The sequence below is a fragment of the Bombina bombina genome, chromosome 10 (genome assembly GCF_027579735.1).
Source record: "Bombina bombina isolate aBomBom1 chromosome 10, aBomBom1.pri, whole genome shotgun sequence".
In the NCBI taxonomy this organism is placed as follows: domain Eukaryota; kingdom Metazoa; phylum Chordata; class Amphibia; order Anura; family Bombinatoridae; genus Bombina; species Bombina bombina.
Genome location: NC_069508.1, coordinates 115,421,079 through 115,440,512, shown reverse-complemented (window position 1 = coordinate 115,440,512; position 19,434 = coordinate 115,421,079). Strand labels below are relative to the sequence as shown.

At 40.0% G+C, this 19,434-nt stretch overlaps 1 protein-coding gene across 1 annotated transcript in view; it reads left to right on the top strand.

Moving 5' to 3' along the window:
• SAMD13 (sterile alpha motif domain containing 13) overlaps positions 1 to 14,336 on the top strand; it is a 141,006-nt gene extending 126,670 nt beyond the window's left edge. Inside the window, exon 4 of the mRNA XM_053693313.1 lies at positions 13,226 to 14,336. Within this exon, the coding sequence (XP_053549288.1) occupies positions 13,226 to 13,369 (144 nt within the window). The 3' untranslated portion in view covers positions 13,370 to 14,336. The remainder of the gene's footprint in view (positions 1 to 13,225) is intronic.
• Positions 14,337 to 19,434: the final 5,098 nt, after the last annotated feature.

Sequence of the window (19,434 nt, the reverse complement as noted above, 5' to 3'; positions counted from 1 at the left end):
AGTCAGAGCCTCATTTTCGCGCCGGTATGGCGCACTTGTTTTTGAGGACAGCATGGCATGCAGCTGCATGTGTGTGGAGCTCTGATACATAGAAAAGTCTTTCTGAAGGCATCATTTGGTATCGTATTCCCCTTTGGGCTTGGTTGGGTCTCAGCAAAGCAGATTCCAGGGACTGTAAAGGGGTTAAATATAAAAACGGCTCCGGTTCCGTTATTTTAAGGGTTAAAGCTTCCAAATTTGGTGTGCAATACTTTTAAGGCTTTAAGACAATGTGGTGAAATTTTGGTGAATTTTGAACAATTCCTTCATACTTTTTCGCAATTGCAATAATAAAGTGTGTTTAGTTTAAAATTTAAAGTGACAGTAACGGTTTTATTTTAAAACGTTTTTTGTGCTTTGTTATCAAGTTTATGCCTGTTTAACATGTCTGAACTACCAGATAGATTGTGTTCTGACTGTGGGGAAACCAAGGTTCCTTCTCATTTAACTATATGTATTTTATGTCATAAAAAAATTTAGTAAAAATGATGCCCAAGATGATTCCTCAAGTGAGGGGAGTAAGCATGGTACTGCATCATCCCCTCCTTCGTCTACACCAGTCTTGCCCATACAGGAGGCCCCTAGTACATCTAGTGCGCCAATACTCCTTACTATGCAACATTTAACGGCTGTAATGGATAATTCTATCAAAAACATTTTAGCCAATATGCCCACTTATCAGCGAAAGCGCGACTGCTCTGTTTTAGAAAATTCTGTAGAGCATGAGAACGCTGATGATATGGTTTCTGAAGGGCCCCTACACCAATCTGAGGGGGCCAGGGAGGTTTTGTCTGAGGGAGAAATTTCAGATTCAGGAAACATTTCTCAACAAGCTGAACCTGATGTGATTACTTTTAAATTTAAGTTGGAACATCTCCGCGCTCTGCTTAAGGAGGTGTTATCCAATTTGGATGATTGTGATTATCTGGTCATTCCAGAACCACTATGTAAAATGGAAAAGTTCTTAGTGGCCCCGGGGCCCCCCGAAGCTTTTCCTATATCCAAGCGGGTGGCGTACATTGTTAGTAAAGAATGGGACAGGCCCGGTATACCTTTAGTACCTCCCCCCATATTTATAAAATTGTTTTCCTATAGTCGACCCCAGAAAGGACTGATGGCAGACAGTCCCCAAGGTCGAGGGGGCGGTTTCTACTCTACACAAGCGCGCCACTATACCCATAGAAGATAGTTGTGCTTTCCAAGATCCTATGGATAAAAAATTAGAAGGTCTGCTAAAGATGTTTGTTCAGCAAGGTTCCCTTCTACAACCAATTGCATGCATTGTCCCTGTCACTGCAGCCGCGTGTTTCTAGTTTGATGAGCTAGGAAAGGCGATTATTAGTAATTCTTCTTCTTATGAGGAGATTATGGACAGAATTCGTGCTCTTAAATTGGCTAATTCTTTCACCCTAGACGCCACCTTGCAATTGGCTAGGTTAGCGGCGAAAAAATTCTGGGTTTGCTATTGTGGCGCAGAGCGCTTGGTTAAAATCTTGGGCAGCGGATGCGTCTTCCAAGAACAAATTGCTTGACATTCCTTTCAAGGGGAAAACACTCTTTGGCCCTGACTTGAAAGAGATTATCTCTGATATCACTGGGGGCAAGGGCCACGCCCTTCCTCAGGATAGGTCTTTTCAAGACCAAAAATAAACCTAAGTTTCGTCCCTTTCGCAGAAACGGATCAGCCCCAAGGGCTACGTCCTCTAAGCAGGAAGGTAATACTTCTCAAGCCAATCCAGCCTGGAGACCTATGCAAGGCTGGAGCAAAGGAAAGCAGGCCAGGAAACCTGCCACTGCTACCAAGACAGCATGAAATGCGGGCCCCCGATCCGGGACCGGATCTGGTGGGGGGCAGACTCTCTCTCTTCGCTCAGGCTTGGGAAAGAGATGTTCTGGATCCTTGGGCGCTAGAAATAGTCTCCCAAGGTTATTCTCTGGAGTTCAAGGGGCTTCCTCCAAGGGGGAGGTTCCACAGGTCTCAGTTGTCTTCAGACCACATAAGAAGACAGGCATTCTTACATTGGGTAGAAGACCTGCTAAAAATGGGAGTGATTCATCCTGTTCCATTAGGAGAACAAGGGATGGGGTTCTACTCCAATCTGTTCATAGTTCCCAAAAAAGAGGGAACGTTCAGACCAATCTTAGATCTCAAGATCTTGAACAAGTTTCTCAAGGTTCCATCGTTCAAGATGGAAACCATTCGAAAACTTCTTCCTTCCATCCAGGAAGGTCAATTCATGACCAAGGTGGATTTCAAGGATGCGTATCTACATATTCCTATCCACAAGGAACATCATCGGTTCCTAAGGTTTGCATTCCTGGACAAGCATTTCCAGTTCGTGGCATTTTCTTTCGGATTAGCCACTGCTCCTAGGATTTTCTCATAGGTACTAGGGTCCCTTCTGGCGGTGCTAAGACCAAGGGGCATTGCTGTAGTACCTTACTTGGACGACATTCTGATTCGAGCGTCGTCCCTTCCTCAAGTAAAGGCTCACACGGACATTGTCCTGGCCTTTCTCAGATCTCACGGATGGAAAGTGAACGTGGAAAAGAGTTCTCTATCTCCGTCAACGAGGGTTCCCTTCTTGGGAACTATAATAGACTCCTTAGAAATGAGGATTTTTCTGACAGAAGCCAGTAAAACAAAACTTCTAGACTCTTGTCGGATACTTCATTCCGTTCCTCTTCCTTCCATAGCGCAGTGCATGGAAGTGATAGGTTTGATGGTAGCGGCAATGGACATAGTTCCTTTTGTGCGCATTCATCTAAGACCATTACAACTGTTCATGCTCAGTCAGTGGAATGGGGACTATTCAGACTTGTCTCCGAAGATACAAGTAAATCAGAGGACCAGAGACTCATTCCGTTGGTGGCTGTCCCTGGACAACCTGTCACAAGGGATGACCTTCCGCAGACCAGAGTGGGTCATTGTCACGACCGACGCCAGTCTGATGGGCTGGGGCGCGGTCTGGGGATCCCTGAAAGCTCAGGGTCTTTGGTCTCGGGTAGAATCTCTTCTACCGATAAATATTCTGGAACTGAGAGCGATATTCAATGCTCTCAAAGCTTGGCCTCAGCTAGCGAGGGCCAAGTTCATACATCAACCATCAGGGGGGAACAAGGAGTTCCCTAGCGATGGAAGAAGTGACCAAAATCATTCTATGGGCGGAGTCTCACTCCTGCCACCTGTCTGCTATCCACATCCCAGGAGTGGAAAATTGGGAAGCGGATTTTCTGAGTCGTCAGACATTGCATCCGGGGGAGTGGGAACTCCATCCGGAAATCTTTGCCCAAGTCACTCAACCGTGGGGCATTCCAGACATGGATCTGATGGCCTCTCGTCAGAACTTCAGAGTTCCTTACTACGGGTACAGATCCAGGGATCCCAAGGCGGCTCTAGTGGATGCACTAGTAGCACCTTGGACCTTCAAACTAGCTTATGTGTTCCCGCCGTTTCCTCTCATCCCCAGGCTGGTAGCCAGGATCAATCAGGAGAGGGCGTCGGTGATTTTGATAGCTCCTGCGTGGCCACGCAGGACTTGGTATGCAGATCTGGTGAATATGTCATCGGCTCCACCATGGAAGCTACCTTTGACAGACCTTCTTGTTCTAGGTCCGTTCGACCCACTCCAGCTGACTGCTTGGAGATTGAACGCTTGATCTTATCAAAGCGAGGGTTCTCAGATTCTGTTATTAATACTCTTGTTCAGGCCTGAAAGCCTGTAACCAGAAAAATTACCACATAATTTGGTATATCTGTTGGTGTGAATCTGCAGGATTCCCTTGGGACAAGGTTAAGATTCCTAAGAGTCTATCCTTCCTTCGAGAAGGATTGAAAAAAGGATTATCTGCAAGTTCCTTGATGGGACAGATTTCTGCCTTGTCTGTGTTACTTCACAAAAAAGCTGGCAGCTGTGCCGGATGTTCTAGCCTTTGTTCAGGCTCTGGTTAGAATCAAGCCTGTTTACAAAATTTTGACTCCTCCTGGGAGTCTCAACCTAGTTCTTTCAGTTCTTCAGGGGGTTCCGTTTGAACCCTTACATTCCGTTGATATTAAGTTATTATCTTGGAAAGTTTTGTTTTTGGTTGCAATTTCTTCTGCTAGAAGAGTTTCAGAATTATCTGCTCTGCAGTGTTCTTCTCCTTATCTGGTGTTCCATGCAGATAAGGTGGTTTTGCATACTAAACCTGGTTTTCTTCCAAAAGTTGTTTCTAACAAAAACATTAACCAGGAGATAGTTGTGCCTTCTTTGTGTCCTAATCCAGTTTCAAAGAAGGAACGTTTGTTGCACAACTTGGATGTAGTTCGTGCTCTCAAAGTTTACTTAGCAGCTACTAAGGATTTCAGACAAACTTTGTCTTTGTTTGTTGTTTATTCTGGTAAACGGAGAGGTCAAAAAGCAACTTCTACCTCTCTCTCCTTCTGGATTAAAAGCATTATCCGATTGGCTTATGAGACTGCCGGACGGCAGCCTCCTGAAAGAATCACAGCTCACTCCACTAGGGCTGTGGCTTCCACATGGGCCTTCAAGAACGAGGCTTCTGTTGATCAGATATGTAAGGCAGCGACTTGGTCTTCACTGCACACTTTTTCTAAATTTTACAAATTTGATACTTTTGCTTCTTCTGAGGCTATTTTTCGGAGAAAGGTTTTGCAAGCCGTGGTGCCTTCCATTTAGGTGACCTGATTTGCTCCCTCCCTTCATCCGTGTCCTAAAGCTTTGGTATTGGTTCCCACAAGTAAGGATGACGCCGTGGACCGGACACACCTATGTTGGAGAAAACAGAATTTATGTTTACCTGATAAATTACTTTCTCCAACGGTGTGTCCGGTCCACGGCCCGCCCTGGTTTTTTTAATCAGGTCTGATAATTTATTTTCTTTAACTACAGTCACCACGGTAACATATGGTTTCTCCTATGCAAATATTCCTCCTTAACGTCGGTCGAATGACTGGGGTAGGCGGAGCCTAGGAGGGATCATGTGACCAGCTTTGCTGGGCTCTTTGCCATTTCCTGTTGGGGAAGAGAATATCCCCACAAGTAAGGATGACGCCGTGGACCGGACACACCGTTGGAGAAAGTAATTTATCAGGTAAACATAAATTCTGTTTTTCTTACTTGGGGTATAGTCTTTTCTTCAAAATTGACTGTTTTCTTTAATTTTCGCGGGCAAAATTAGGCTCACGAGGCCGCAAAATGCTATTATTTATTGAGTCATTCTTGGCGCGAGAATTTTTTTGGCGCGAAGGTACGTTCGTTGACGCAAGTTTGCCATTTCCGGGCATCTTAGTTGACGCCAGGTTTCTTGCACAAGGTTGCGTCTGCCATGATGCGAGTTGCGTCATTTCCGGATGTTGTTAGCGCCAAAAAAATTCATTTTGCATTGTGTGTCATACTTTGCGCCAAATAATTTAATTATTTAAACCCCATTTCCTATATGCCTCTTGCCTTTCTCTATGCTCAGAGGGCTATGCTGTTTGCATTTTTTTCCCATTCCTGAAACTGCCATATAAGGAAATTGATATTTTTGCTTTATATGTTGTTTTTTCTCTTACATTTGCAAGATGTCTCAATCTGATCCTGTCTCAGAAACCACTGTTGGATTCCTGCTTCCTGATAACAGTTCTACCAAAGATAAGTGTATCTGTTGTAAATTAGTAGAGATTATATCTCCAGCAGTAGTATGTAACAGTTGTCATGATAAACTTTTACATGCAGAGAATGTATCCATCAGTACTAGTACAATGTCTGTTGTTCCTTCAGCATATAATGTACATGATATCCCTGTGAATATAAAAGATTTTATTGCTGATGCGATTCAGAAGGCTTTGTCTGCTATTCCGCCTTCTAATAAACGTAAAAGGTCTTTTAAAACTTCTCATAAAGTTGATGAAATTTCAAATGACCGACAGCATACTGATTTATCCTCCTCTTATCTCTTTAAGATGGAGTATATTCGTTCCTTGTTAAAAGAGGTGTTGATTACTTTGGATATTGAGGAAACTAGTCCTCTTGATATTAAAACTAGTAAACGTTTAAATTCTGTTTATAAACCTCCTGTGGTTACTGCAAAGGTTTTTCCAGTTCCTGATGCTATTTGTGATATGATTTTCAAAGGAATGGAATAGGCCCGGCACTTCTTTTATTCCTTCTGCTAAGTTTAAAGTTCTATCCCTTGCCAGCAATTAGATTGGAGTTTTAGGAAAAAATCCCCAAAGTTGATGGGGCTATCTCTACTCTTGCCAAACGTACTACTATCCCTATGCAAGATAGTACTTCCTTTAAAGACCCTTTAGATAGGAAACTTGAATCTTAGCAGGCCTGCCATTTATATGGCTGATGTTGCAGCTGCATCAACTTTTTGGTTGGAAAGTTTAGCACAACAGGAAACGGATTCTGATTTGTCTAGCATTGTTCGCTTGCTTCAACATGCTAATCATTTTATCTGTGATGCTATTTTTGATATAATCAAAATTAATGTTAAATCTATGTCTTTAGCTATCTTAGCTAGAAGAGCTTTGTGGCTTAAATATTGTAATGCTGACATGGTATCTAAGTCTAGATTACTAGCTCTTTCTTTCCAAGGTAACAATTTATTGGGTTCTCAGTTGGATTAATTTATTTCAGCTGTTACCGGGGGGAAGGGAGTTTTTTTACCTCAGAATAAAAGATCTAAGGGTAAATCTAAGGCTTCTAATCGTTTTTGTTCTTTTCGACAGAATAAGGAAAAGAAAGCCAATCCTTCCCCCAAAGAATCTGCTTCCAATTGGAAACCCTCTTCAAGTTGGAATAAATCCAAGCCTTTTAAGAAACCAAAGCCAGCCCCCAAGTCTACATTAAGGTGCGGCCCTCATTCCAGCTCAGCTGGTGGGGGGCAGATGAAAATTTTTCCAAGACATTTGGGCAGATTCTGTCCAAAATCAATGGATTCAGAGCATTGTCTCTCAAGGGTATCAAATAGGATTCAGAATAAGGCCTCCTGTGAGAAGATCTTTTTCTCTCACGCGTTCAAGCAAACCCATTGAAGGCTCAGGCCTTTCTGAAGTGTGTTTCAAATCTAGAGCTTTCATGGGTAATTATACCAGTTCCGTTTCAGGAACAGGGTCTGGGGTTTTATTCAAATATATTCATTGTCCCAAAGAAAGGAACATTTAATTCAGGCCAGTTCTGGATCTGAAAATTTTGAACCGTTTGGGAGAGTGCCAACTTTCAAAATGGTGACTATAAGGACCTATAAGTTCTCAGTGCCCTACTCTCTGTAATCAGATAACAGGGTATTGTGGTGTTTCCTTAGTTGGACAATATTTTGGTACTAGCTCAGTGTTTACATTCTGCCGAATTTCACACAAATCAACTAGTGTTGTTTCTTCAAAGACATGGTTGGAGGATCAATTTACCAAAAAGTTCCTTGATTCCTCACACAAGGGTCACCTTTTTAGGTTTCCAGATAGATTCAGTGTCCATGACTCTGTCTCTAACAGACAAGAGACGATTAAAATTGGTTTCAGCATGTCGGAACCTTCAGTCTCAATCGTTCCCTTCAGTGGCTATGTGTATGGAAGTTTTAGGTCTCATGACTGCACCATCGGACGCGATTCCCTTTGCTCGTTTTCATATGAGACCACTCCAGCTTTGTATGCTGGAGCAATGGTGCAGGGATTATACAAATATATCACAATTAATATCCTTAAATCCCAATGTTCAACTTTCTCTGACTTGGTGGTTAGACCACCATCGTATAATTCAAGGGGCCTCTTTTGTTCGTCCAACCTGGACTGTAATCACAACAGATGCAAGTCTTTCAGGTTGGGGAGCTGTGTGGGGAACTCTGACAGCACAAGGGATTTGGAAATCTCAAGAGGCGAGGTTACCAATCAATATTTTGGAACTCCGTGCTATTTTCAGGGCTCTTCAGGTTTGGCCTCTGTTGAAGAGAGAACCATTTGTTTTCAGACAGACAAAGTCACAACCGTGGCATATGTCAATCATCAGGGTGGGACTCGCAGTCCCCTAGCTATGAAAGAAGTATCTCGGATACTTGCTTCGGCAGAATCCAGCTCTTGTCTAATTTCTGCAGTACATATCCCAGGTATAGACAATTGGGAAGCGGATTATCTCAGCCGTCAGACTTTACATCCGGGGAAGTTGTTTATTCATCCAGATGTGTTCCTCAGGCGGAGTCAGTGGATGCGTTGGCAGTCCCTTGGTTTTACCAACCTACTTATATCTTTCCGCCTCTAGTTTTTCTTCCAAGAGTGATTTCCGAAATCATCATGGAACATTCGTTTGTGTTTCTGGTAGCTCCAGCATGGCCTCACAGGTTCTGGTATGCGGACCTTGTCCGGATGTCCAGTTGTCAACCTTGGCCACTTCCTTTAAGACCAGACCTTCTGTCTCAAGGACCATTTTTCCATCAGGATCTCAAATTGCTAAATTTGAAGGTATGGAAATTGAACGCTTAGTCATAGAGGTTTCTCTGACTCAGTGTTTGATACTATGTTACAGGCTCATAAATCTGTTTCTAGGAAAATTTATTATCGAGTTTGGAAGACTTACATTTCATGGTGTTCTTCTCATAAATTCTCCTGGCATTCTTTTAGAATTCCTAGAATTTTACAGTTTCTTCAGGATGGTTTGGATAAAGGTTTATCTGTAAGTTCCTTTAAGGGACAAATCTCTGCTCTTTCTGTTTTATTTCACAGAAAGATTGCTAAGCTTCCTGATATTCACTGTTTTTTGTTCAGGCTTTGGTCCGTATCAAGCCTGTCATTAAATCAATCTCTCCTCCTTGGAGTCTTAATTTGGTTTTGAAAGCTTTGCAGGCTCCTCCTTTTGAGCCTATGCTTTCTTTGGATATTAAACTAATTTCTTGGAAAGTGTTGTTCCTTTTGGCTATCGCTTCTGCTAGAAGAGTTTCTGAATTATCTGCTCTTTCTTGTGAGTCACCTTTTATGATTTTCCATCAAGATAAGGCAGTTTTGCAGACTTCATTTAAATTTTTAGCTAAAGTTGTGAATTCTAACAACATTAATAGGGAAATTGTTGTCCCCTCTTTGTGTCCCAATCCTAAGAATTCTTTGGAAAGATCCTTACATTCTCTGGATGTTGTAAGAGCTTTGAAATATTATGTCTCAGCTACTAAAGATTTCAGAAAGACTTCTAGTCTATTTGTTGTCTTTTCTGGTTCTAGGAATGGTCAGAATGCTTCTGCCATTTCCTTGGCATCTTGGTTAAAGCTTTTGATTCATAAGGCTTATTTGGAGTCGAGTCAGGCCCCGCCTCAGAGAATCACAGCTCATTCTACTAGATCAGTCTCCACTTTGTGGGCTTTTAAGAATGAAGCTTCAGTTGATCAGATTTGCAAAGCAGCAACTTGGTCTTCTTTGCATACATTTACTAAATTCTACTGTTTTGATGTATTTGCCTCTTCGGAAGCAGTTTTTGGTAGAAAAGTTCTTCAGGCAGCTGTTTCAGTTTGATTCCTCTGCTTATGTTTTAAGTTTTTTTCTTTCATTTATGAGAAAAACTTATTTTTCTGGTTGTGGATTTAATTTTTTCAGTGGCTGTTTTTATTTTATCCCTCCCTCTCTAGTGACTCTTGTGTGGAGTTCCACATCTTGGGTATTTCTATCTCATACGTCACTAGCTCATGGACTCTTGCCAATTACATGAAAGAAAACATAATTTATGTAAGAACTTACCTGATAAATTCATTTCTTTCATATTGGCAAGAGTCCATGAGACCCACCCTTTTTATGGTGGTTATGATTTTTTGTATTAAGCACAATTATATTTCCAATTCCTTTTTTTGATGCTTTTTACTCCTTTTTTTCTATCACCCCACTACTTGGCTATTCGTTAAAACTGAATTGTGGGTGTGGTGAGGGGTGTATTTATAGATATTTTGAGGTTTGGGAAACTTTGCCCCTCCTGGTAGGATTGTATATCCCATATGTCACTAGCTCATGGACTCTTGCCAATATGAAAGAAATGAATTTATCAGGTAAGTTCTTACATAAATTATGTTTTTTTCTCATGACGGTGAGAGTCCACAAGCTCCCCTTTGTTTTTCTCTGTACAGTTGACAGCAAGATTTAAAATTTGCTTATTTTTTTAAAAGTTGAATTATCTTAATTTAGTAATACAGCGCAACAGGAACAAATTATCACAATGTGCATACGCAGAATCATTTTCTGTGTTGAATGAAATTAAAAGTACTTTAAACACAAAGGCCTCTAATTATCAAGCTCCTTAAGGAGCTTGATGGCCTCTGTTTCTGGCGAGTCTTCAGACTCGCCAGAAACAGCAGTTATGAAGCAGCGGTCACAAAGACCGCTGCTCCATAACCTGTCTGTCTGCTCTGAGCAGGCAGACAGTCATCGCCGGAAATCAACCCGATCAAGTACTATCGGGTTGATTGACACCCCCCCTGCTGGCGGGCTATTGGCCGCGAGTCTGCAGGGGGCGGCGTTGCACCAGCAGCTCTTGTGAGCTGCTGGTGCAATGCTGAATACGGTGAGCGTATTGCTCGCCGTATTCAGCTAGGTCTGGCGGACCTGATCCGCAGTGTCGGATCAGGTCCGCCAGACCTTAATAACTAGAGGCCAAAATGTTTCTTTCATGGTTCATTTAGAGTGCACAAGAATAAATAAACAACTTTCCATTGTTCTTCTATTATCAAATGTACTTTGTTCTTTTGTTATTCTTTGTTAAAAGCAGGTAGGTTGGCTCAGGTGCATGTATGTGTCTAGGGCAGTATATGGAAGCAGTTTTACAAGAAGGCTTTTAACAGTTATACATTGTGCAAGCACTGCTGCCATGTAGTGGTCAAAAAAATTATTGCAAAACTGATGTCCATGCAACCTACCTAAGTATCCTCTTTATACCACGCATACCATTAGAATAAAGTACATTTTTAATTCACAAAAAAATAAATAAATAATTTTAGTTAAATAAGTAAATTTTATTTATTTTTTTCTTTACATTTTATGCTGAAATGTTATCTGAATTATGAAAGAAAGATATTGCATTTATATGTCTATTTCTCAGGAGTGCACACTGCATTTCATATCTCTGCATCATTTGTAAAGCAGCAGGAAGCTGACACCAGGGACATATGTGTGTAACTCTGTATGAATGTCTGTGCATGTGTGAATATGTGTGTGTAATTTTATTTTGTACCTCTGTGTGACTGTTTATATGTTTGTTTGTGTATGCATATGTATTTACATGTATGTGTGTGTTTGTATATATCTGTGTGTGTGTGTGCTTATATATGTGTGTGTGCCTGTGTATGTATCTGTTTGTGTGTGCCTGTGTATATATCTGTGTGTGTATGTATGTGTGTGTGTGTATATGTGTGTGTGCATATATAAATGTGTTTATATGTTTGTCTGTGTATGCATATGTACTTACATGTATGTGTGTGCCTATTTGTGAGTATGTGTGTGTATATATCTGTGTGTGAGTGTGCATATATATGTGTGTGTGCCTGTGTATGTATCCGTTTGTGTGTGCCTGTGTATATATCTGTGTGTGTATATATGTGTGTGTGCATATATAAATGTGTTTATATGTTTGTCTGTGTATGCATATGTACTTATATGTATGTGTGTGCCTGTTTGTGAGTATGTGTGTGTGTGTGCGTGCCTGTGTATGTATCTGTGTGTATATGTGTGTGTGCGTGCCTGTGTATGTATCTGTGTGTATATATGTGTGTGTGTGTGTCTGTGTATGTATCTGTGTGTATATGTGTGTGTGTGCCTGTGTATATATGTGTGTGTGTGTCTGTGTATGTATCTGTGTGTGTATGCATCTGTGTGTATATGTGTGTGTGCGCCTGTGTATGTATCTGTGTGTATATGTGTGTGTGTGTGTGTGCCTGTGTATGTATCTGTGTGTATATGTGTGTGTGTGTGTGTGCCTGTGTATGTATCTGTGTGTATCTGTGTGTGTGTGTGTGTGTGGGTCTGTGTATATATCTGTATGTGTGTGTGTGTGTGTGTGCCTGTGTATGTATCTGTGAGTATATGTGTGTGTCTGTATATATGTAGATGTGTGTATATGTGTATGTATAATAGTAATATATGTGTATGTGTCCCTTAAGGCTTCTAAAACATTGAAATTCAGCCACCACGTGTAAAGAAGTTGCCCATCACTACCTTCAAGCACCATTCTAGTGTAAAAATAAAACCCTCCTATTTCATTGCAGCATTTTGCTTTGTTAATAATTGTTCTTGCTTTTTGTAAAAGATTGGACTTTTCTCACATTTACTACAGAGGCCAGCAAAAAAAACAGGAAATTCTCATTTGAAACATGTTTTCTCATTTGGACCCTAATTGATGGCATTATATATCTTCTATTATGTTATCACCGATATCAATGTTCACATAACATATAATGGCCCCTAAAACAGCCTAAATGCCTGTTATTTCTGGTAACAGATGAGTTTGATCTTAAAGTGATGGTGAATCTGAGCATTTAAAAAACGATAGGATTTACCATCACTAAAAATAAACAGAAGTTTCAGTCATCAGTTACTAAAAAAAAGTTGTCTAAACTCACCCTGTCTGTGCCGCAGTAGATCGCTAAACTCAGTGCCTCTGTTTGCCCACAGCACAGCGCTCTTTACCAATGAGGTGACGTTTCTACCTCTAAACCAATAGCCGTGCTAGGAAGTCAGATGACATGCATGGCTATTGGTTTAGAGGTGGAAACTTCACCTCATTGAAGAAGAGCGCTGTGCCATGAGCGCCCGGAGCCGCTGACTTTAGCGAGTTGCCGCGGCACAGATAGGGTGAGTTTAGCACCCTTTTTTTAGTAACTGATGACTGAAACTACAGTTTATTTTTAGTGATGGTAAATCTTAGTGTTTTGTAAATGCTTGGATTTGCCATCACTTTAAACACTGAGTAGTAATTGTGATCTACAATGATATTTTTTTTTTGCCCTGCCAATGTCATAACCAATAAACTCGCATATCTGTTACGTGGCAACACTGAGCCAAGAACGGAATTGAACACTGAATATTCCAGTTCACTTACACCGTATGATTTTTTGAGCAAACTGTAGCAGAGGGTTATTTGGGGCTTCCTACAGTGGGACATATTCTACTACTGAAGAAGACAGTAGGCAGAAAATAGATGTATTTTATAAACCTAATAACAACTCTCTTTTCTTTTAGGAGATTGATGGAAAATCTTTGCTGCTTATGACAAGGAATGACGTTTTGACAGGACTGTCGATAAAATTAGGTCCAGCTCTGAAGATCTACGAGTATCACGTTAAACCTTTGCAGACACAGCATTTGAAGAACAATTCTTCATAGAGAAGAAGTTGATTGTGTCTAATACTGCTGCACTAGACTCAACAAAATATTCAGTTCTGTGTGATAAGCGGATTTACTGAGCGGATCCAAACGGAATATGTGTTATGGTATATCGGATTTGTGTGAGATCTGTTGACGACGAAGCATCTGCTTCAAACGTTAAAGACTTTATGTTTTCATAAGAGAATATGAGATTCGTCTAGAGTGGTCCACTAACAATAGAGATCTGTAGTTCTCTAACAACTGAAAAATCAAAACAGATCATTTTTAGGTTGTACGTTACATCTGAAAGGTGCTTAATTTAAATAATTATACTGACAAACGTTATTATAACAGCTGTACCTTTTCCATTGGGAAAAAATGTATGTATTCTACTTTGATCATGAAATACGGGCTAGTCTAATCAATACATGCTAAGTAAAGGTATTTTATTAAATATGTAAATATGTTCTTTAAAAAAAATTGAATCCGACAATCGTTTAATGTACAATATTATATTTCAAAGTTAGATAAGAGTTTTTGCATCCTTTCTTACCTGCAGTTGCAAATTTCCCAGATTTGTTAATTGAAACGGGAATTATTTGTATTTTCTTGTCCCAAATTTTGTTGCTGACAGTTTTTCCTGTTTCTGGATTTTTTAGGCTGTTGGTTTATACTTTGGTTCTTTTAATTAACTGGTTTTCAAACCTGTCCTCGGCCCTTCCCAACAGGTCAGATTTTCAGGATAACCTTTGGTAAGAGCATGTAATATAACCAGGTTTACTAATTAGCTGATTCTTTCACCTGTGCTCCAGTTCAGATATCCTCAACGTCTGGCCTGTTAGGGAAGCCTAACGACAGGTTTGAAAACCAACTTTTTAAATGTAGTGAAAATGTATGTAAAGTTGAACATATTTTACACTTTTGCTTTAATGTGACTATTTTGATTAGTACTGTGTTTAAAATAACATTGTTTTTGAATAATGAATCGGTAGTTATTTTTTTTTTAAATTACATGCCAAAAAAACCTTACCAGTTACATTTTCTTTAAAGGGACACTGAACCCAAATTTTTTTTGTTCGTGATTTAGATAGAGCATGCAATTTTAAGCAGCTTACTAATTTACTCCTATTATCAAATTTTCTTCATTCTCTTGGTATCTTTATTTGAAATGCAAAAATTTATTTTTGGTGAACAAACTGGGTTGTCCTTGCTGATTGGACTGCATCAATAAACAAGTGTTCTGAACCAAAAATTTACTGGCTCCTTAGCTTAGATTCCTTCTTTTTCAAATAAAGATAGCAAGAGAATGAAGAAAAATTGATAATAGGAGTAAATTAGAAAGTTGCTTAAAATTGCATGCTCTATCTGAATCATGAACGAAAAAATTGGGGTTCAGTGTCCCTTTAACAGCAAAGTTAACGGGATATGAAACCCAAAAATGTTTTTTTATGATTCAGATAGAGCATATAATAAAAAGAAAAAAAAAGTTTCCATTTTACTTCTATTATCAATTATTCTTTGTTCTTGTGGTATTCTTGGTTGAAGAGATACATAGGTAAGTGTCTGGAGCACTACTTGACAGGAGGTAGTGCTGCCATCTAGTGCTCTTGAATTGGATAACATTCTCGTAAACCTGCTGCCATTATAGTGCTGTAGACCCATGCATGTGCCTGCTTTTCAACAAACGATTCCAAGAGAACAAAGAATAGTTGATAATAGAAATAAATTTGAAAGGTGTTTAAAATTACAAGCTTAATCTTAATCATAAAACAAGAAGTTGGGTTTCATGTCTCTTTAAATTACTGTATAAAATATTAGCAACAATCTACGTGTATGAAAAGACTTTATAAACCCATCAAACTGATTCAATCTATTGTTGCGTCCAGAACCGTTACCATCCCTTGTCTTCTAGTGTGTGTGTATATAATGGTCAAAGCTGCGAATCTGCCCACTACTACCTGGGCACTTAAAATGACCTTGAGATTTTTATATAAAATGTTTAGTTATACTGCAATATAGTTCCAATATTTATTTTGACCCCTTTTGATGTAATTTACCTCTGAAAATTTCTAATTCTCATAACTTAAAATACACCCTGCAGTTTTATCAAGGCTAACTCTGCTTCACATCTGTTCCTAATTGGCTTTATTGGATAACAACTTCAAAACATTTCATTTTATACTTATTTAACCACAGAGACTAGCCTTTGTTTGGTGAATTAAAGCCCAGATTTGGCTCCTCCAAATACGGCAAATGGTTGGTGGAGTTTGGCTATTGCAAAATGATTGCAGTGAAAAGGATGTTCATTTATTTTAAAAATGTTTAGACTTGGCTGGTTTGCCATTTTTATAGCAACTTAAAGGGACACTGAACTCAATTTTTTTCTTTCATGATTCAGATAGAGAATGTCATTTTAAGCAACTTTCTAATTTACTTCTATTATCAAATTTTCTTCATTCTCTTGGTATCTTTATTTGAAATGCAAGAATGTAAGTTTAGATGCCGGCCCATTTTTGGTGAACAACCTGGGTTGTTCTTGCTGATTGATGGATAAACTCATCCACCAATAAAAAGTGCTGTCTGAACCAAAAAAAAAAGCTTAGATGCCTTCTTTTTCAAATAAAGATAGCAAGAGAACGAAGACAAATTGGTAATAAGAGTAATTTAGAAAGTTGCTTAAAATTGCATGCTCTATCTGAATCATGAAAGAAAAAATCTGTGTTCAGTGCCTTTAACAGCTATGCCTTGTAATTACAAGGTGCTTACTGTCCCTTTAACATCCTACTGTTATAGGAAGTCGGTAATCAAGCGGTTGCTTTAGAAGAAGTGGTCTATTTGATCCTGATACATAAACTATAGAATACTGGTAATTATTTCCTAAGTTCTGTGAGCACTTTATTAATGATTTATATCAAAACAGTCAATAATAAAGTGATCACAGGATTTAGCAAAGAATTACCAATATTCTATAGTTTATGTATCAGGATCAAATAGACCTCTTCTTCTAAAGCAACCGCTTAATTATTGACTACCTATAACATGAGCCTGACATACATATATAGCCAGTCATTAATAAAGTGAGACAGACAGACAGATAGATAGTAAGATAGGAGTAGCCGTATTAGTCCAGTAGTTAAAAAGCAAAATAACAAGAGTACTGCAGTATGCAGTAATACCTTTTTTATTGAACTAAATTACAAAGTAAAACAATAAAATAAATATGCTCAACATCACAATCAAATGTGATGAGTTATTGTAGAAGGATCATGAGAGCGCACTATAGGCTCCAGTTGGAGCCTTGTTCCTATGCTTTGAGACACAGCATGAGAACCTAGCGCAGCAAAATTTAAGTGTATATGATTTTATACATATATATTTATGGTATACACATAAGACACATATATATATATTTACAGTGAACATACAGTGCCGATAGACCGCAATGTAAAGGCAATTTTCAGTGCCGTTTTTTTTTTCTAACACCCCAGACCCGCTTACTTTAACCCCTAAAAACTGCTTCATCCAGTTTTTAAAAATAAAATATATAAAGATGCTACAATTTTATTTAAACAAAAAGGGACCTCACACTTAATTTTAGGGGATATTTTAATATTAACCAGAGGTTTGACCTCTGATTTATTTTTGGAGTGCTAATTTCTACCGTAAGCTTGCGGTAGCATTAACCAGCCACTTGTAATAGCTGGTTGTTTATCTTGCTCCCGTAAACGTGCAAATTTGCCAGTTTACTGGCGCACATTAAATAAGCTCTCCACTTGTAATCTAGCACTGTGTATGCAAAAAAGTCTGCCCCTTCTCATGATGGTGTGGATATACAACGTGAGTCCAATCCGTTGTACATTTCACCAATTCGGCTTTTTTCAAGAATGATTTCACTTCTATTTATTACATAGTAAAATACTTTTTTACTATGTATTGGTAGTCCAATAAGAAAGATATTGCTGCATACTGCAACCTTCTTGCTATTTATTTATATATATATATATATATATATATATACACACACACACAGCTTGAAGAATGCAGTGCTGAGCGCGGACTTCTAAAAGAGGAAGTCGGAGGTAGGTGGAGTTGAGCGGCCAGACAGCTTGCAGTAACTTCGCTGTGTGTGTCGTATCTCACTTGCCACCTGAAAATAATTAAGCAAGATGCCTTTCAAGGAACTACCCTAAGGACAGAGAATGCCGGTGGGCATTAGTGAAGCAGAGGTGCCGCTTCAATGTTTGCAGTATTATAATTCTGCTTACCAAGGTATGTCATGTTCTTCCGATATCAAAATATTTGAAATTTAAGTTACTTAAGAGTGCCCCCTAATTTCATAGAAGTCAGAGGTGCATGGCCTGCAGGGAACAGACCTAAGGACAGACAATGCTGGTGGATCGATAGGGAAGCAGTGGTGCCACTGTATGCGTGAGCAATTGTTTGCACTGATTTTTCTTCTTAAATGGAAAGAGTCCACAGCTGCATTCATTACTTTTGGCAAATAAGAACCTGGCCACCAGGAGGAGGCAAAGACACCCCAGCCAAGGGCTTAAATACTCCTCCCACTTCCCTCATCCCCCAGTCATTCTTTGCCTTTCGTCCCAGGAGGTTGGCAGAGAAGTGTCAGAAGATTGTTTTCATCTCTTATGGAGGGGTAGTACTCTTCTACATGGGAGTTTTAAGTAATCATGTCAGTCTCTCAGTGAGGGCTTGGATGAAAGTTAGAGTCCGGAGATGCAGGAAGAGTCTTTCTGCGAAACCATCCCGACTCATTTTAACAACTCCACAAGCAATCAGGGTTGTCGAACTTCGCTTCACTGCCTGCTTTCTTCTCTCAAGTCTATGGCGGAGGCAAGGCTACTATCCGTCACACTTGAAGGGCCGTATTCCTGTTCCATGGCGTAGATTCCGTTAAGATTGTTTCAATTTACTTCTTCATGATTGTACTGTAACTCATTTGTTCCTACGAACTCACTTGAAAAATACAGGGTTTCAGTGGGACTCCTTTAGTATCTTGGAATCAAGGGTTAATATCTCCTGAGGGGGATTATTGAACATGGGTGGTTTTAATCATGTTTGTTATGTGATTCAATCTGCTTATGTGTAGTGTTAACTGGGCTCGTGGCTTTTATGGAACATAACAGCCTTTCGAAGTGACGCGACCTTACGGTTGGGCACGCTTTTTTTGGACTGTTCACCTTGTGACCAGGCGTGTTTGCGTTCTGGTCTCCCATTTCCGCATTCCTGACTGTGTGGCGACGGAGAATTCTAGTCCACTGGTGTCTGGTTCATAGGAGGTGGTGAGTGCCCCAGGCATTGTGGGTGTCAGGTGCTGTTTATATTGTTTTCTATATAGTCCATTTTTTGCTTATCCTTTATCCAGTTATGGATACTGATGTGGAGATTGTTCAACTTTCTGTCCTCCGGGAGGCGAGTTCACTACCGCTCCCTACTACTACTACACATGCGGGTAACCCAGGTTATGTTTTTTCGTTTCCGCTTTTACATACTTTTGGAGCTTGCTCGTCTACAAAGTCCAGATGTTTATTTGCGATTGTGCACGTGCCCGATTGCCCCAGGTCTCTCGGCCACAGGAGGGCATGTGCAGTTCCCTGCGGGTGTAACTGTTCCTGAGTGTTGTGCCTTTCATTACAGACTGGCTTGCCTTCGTGTTATACTCAGACACGTTTTTGAGCGGTTTGGGGACCTTATCCTTCTCGGTTATGGGAATCATCAGTCTCCTCCTTCAAATGGCTCACCTCGTTAGACATGGGGGGATGACGTAATCTTCTTTCAGTCTTGTTATCGAGATCCTTCCCAGTTTTGTTGGATGAACAGGGTTTCCGTTAGGCTGGTCCTGCGGATCTTTATGTTCTTCTTGGGCGTTAACCCTCGGGTTGCCTGTCATTTTATTTTATCCGGTTAGGATGAATTTTATTTTTCCTTTTTCATACTATGTTTCCTTCGGAAACTTTCTCTGGGATCGATACTCCCTGTTTGCTTCTGCGGAAGTGGTTCGGGACATGTTAGTCCCATGTTTGTCTGTTTTTCTTCCTCCCTCTCTGAGGGCGGATTTAGCCAGC